Source organism: Urocitellus parryii, chromosome 2, assembly GCF_045843805.1.
Source record: "Urocitellus parryii isolate mUroPar1 chromosome 2, mUroPar1.hap1, whole genome shotgun sequence".
In the NCBI taxonomy this organism is placed as follows: domain Eukaryota; kingdom Metazoa; phylum Chordata; class Mammalia; order Rodentia; family Sciuridae; genus Urocitellus; species Urocitellus parryii.
Window position 1 is genome coordinate 139,091,793 of NC_135532.1, and position 2,442 is coordinate 139,094,234.

The 2,442-nt window shown below is 40.1% G+C and overlaps 1 protein-coding gene across 1 annotated transcript; it reads right to left on the bottom strand.

Annotated features, from left to right (window-relative positions):
• Nucleotides 1-214: 214 nt before the first annotated feature.
• Nucleotides 215-1,372, bottom strand: LOC144251121 (histone H2A.V). Its single transcript, XM_077794218.1, has one exon. The coding sequence runs from the start codon at nucleotides 1,303-1,305 to the stop codon at nucleotides 919-921; it is 387 nt and encodes a 128-aa protein (XP_077650344.1). The 5' UTR covers nucleotides 1,306-1,372; the 3' UTR covers nucleotides 215-918.
• Nucleotides 1,373-2,442: the final 1,070 nt, after the last annotated feature.

The following is a 2,442-nucleotide window of genomic DNA, read 5'->3' on the forward strand; positions in this document are numbered from 1 at the left end:
GTTATTTAGAAACTGACAACAAAAAAATAATTTTTAAAAGATTGTACAAATTACTGTTACTATATCAATAAAAGACCACCAAAAGTTGGAATTTTAAGCCAAAAGCAGAAAGGTTTGATAAATCTAACATTAAATCTAGGTAAGGGTGTGGGCTCTAGAGTCATTAAGATCTAGGTGTATAATCTGTTAGTCCTAAATATTTTTTGGCAGATCATTTAATTTCTGTGAACCTCAGGAACCATGTCTATAATGTGAGGATAAGATTTCTTGATTAGTAAAGCACTGACCACAGGGCCTGGCACGTGGTAAGTACTCAATAAAGGATTCCAGTAAATCTACTAACCCATTTCGGTATAAAATGCATATTTTTCCATATTCTAACATCTCTGAAATTGAGATGTATCCTATAATTGATGGCATTAATTCAAGGAGTTTTCCTTTCTTAGTGGTATATAATAAGATAATGGAGCATTATAACAAATTGATAGCGTCTAACATTCAATATAACATGGAATATCAAACATGATAAAGCTATATTCCCAATTTCTACTTTAAGACTATTCTGAATAATGATTATGATTTAAAAAAATTTCAAAAGCTGAGCAAAATATTTTCAATACATCATGAACAGAACAATTTTGAGACAATAATTTTGTAAAAAATGGTTTATCAATTCCATTTTTGTATAAAACATATGGGAGAAACCTAGCCAATCAACACACACTGTCACCACATGAAAAGGTACTTTATCAAACTTTGAGTCTAAGAACATACAAATGTTTCTTTTAGCATGTCTACAGTAATTGTCTATGCCTTTCCATTTAACTGTTTTTAAAAATTCCACATATCCCCACTGTTATCTTCTGTCCCAGTTACAGTACAATGACGGGGAGGAAGAGGATTGGTTAAAACAACCCTCTAAGCAGTTTTCTGCTGTCCCTTCTTTCCAATCAGAGATTTGTGGATATGAGGGATCACACCACCCCCAGCTATGGTAGCCTTGATAAGAGAATCCAATTCTTCATCACCACGGATTGCAAGCTGCAAGTGACGTGGAGTAATACGCTTTACTTTGAGATCCTTGGAAGCATTACCTGCCAGCTCCAGCACCTCAGCAGTGAGGTACTCCAGAATCGCAGCACTATATACGGCAGCAGTGGCACCCACCCGTCCATGGCTTGTGGTACGAGTCTTCAAGTGTCTGTGGATGCGGCCCACAGGAAACTGTAGTCCAGCTCTTTGTGAGCGAGACACTGCCTTGGCCTTGGCCTTCCCACTATCCTTTCCAGCTTTGCCTCCAGCCATGGTCTCGGCCGCCTCTGCCTTCGCTGGGCCGCGCGACCACCCGCTGCCGCCCCGCGCCGCCGCAGCCGCTCTCCTATAACCTATTGTTAAGTGGTTTCAGAATTGTTGCAGGTAAGGCACAGAGGCTTTAAAGACTAACACCCTTCCTAATCTTTAAATCTAATTTACAAAGCATTGGATTAACTTAATTCCTAGCACTTTTCAATTAACTTTATAGCTTAAAGTAAAATATATTTTCCAAACTACTGTGTTTAATTTTTAATGTATTTTTTTAAAGAGAGGGTGAGAGAGAGAGAGGGAGAGAGAGAGAATTTTAATATTTATTTTTTAGTTATCGGCGGACACAACATCTTTGTTTGTATGTGGTGCTGAGGATCGATCCCGGCCACACGCATGCCAGGCGAGCATGCTACCGCTTGAGCCACATCCCCAGCCCTTTAATGTATTTTTAATGCCTAAAGAAAGCACAATGTGGGGCTGAGATTGTAGTTTATTCAATGGTAGAGCACTTGCCCAGCATGTGTTGAAAGGGTAAAGTTTCTAAGCTGGAAAGCTTGAATTAAAATGTAAAAGATTAGGTATTATTAAATTCCTCTGTTACACCCAGATTCCTGAGATAGTTAAGACAACCCCCTACTGGCCATTTAGCCTAGGGCCCTGTGCAGTTTGTCACAGGGCCAGAACCAATCAATTTGAATGTGTACCCCACTTAGGAATGACCAATCACCCCCGCCCGACCTGTTCCCACCAATGAATGTGCCAATCACGTCTCAGAGTTGTTGTTCTATTTTCCTGCGCCTCATGATGATTTGTTCTGATGTATGCAAAGCCTCCCGCCCTCCCCAAAAAGTGTACTTAAGCTCTGCTTGAACCTCTGCTTGGGGCTCTGGGCCGCTCTCCCTTCCTGAGTGAGCCTTGAGCCTCATCTCGCTGAATTAGGATCCTCTTCAATAAACTCCCTCCTGCCCATTGCATGAAGCTGGTCTCTTGTGGTCTCTTTCTCCAACGATTCCTTACAGTGTGAGGCACTGGATTCAATCCTCAGCACTACATAAATATAAGAAAATAAAATAAAGGTATTATGCCATCTAGAACTAAAAAAATAAAGCACTATGTGTTATATAAATTTGAAAAAGC

Bases quoted from the DNA above. Each gene is read 5' to 3' on its own strand.
- LOC144251121 (XM_077794218.1), bottom strand. From the start codon at position 1,305: ATGGCTGGAGGCAAAGCTGGAAAGGATAGTGGGAAGGCCAAGGCCAAG.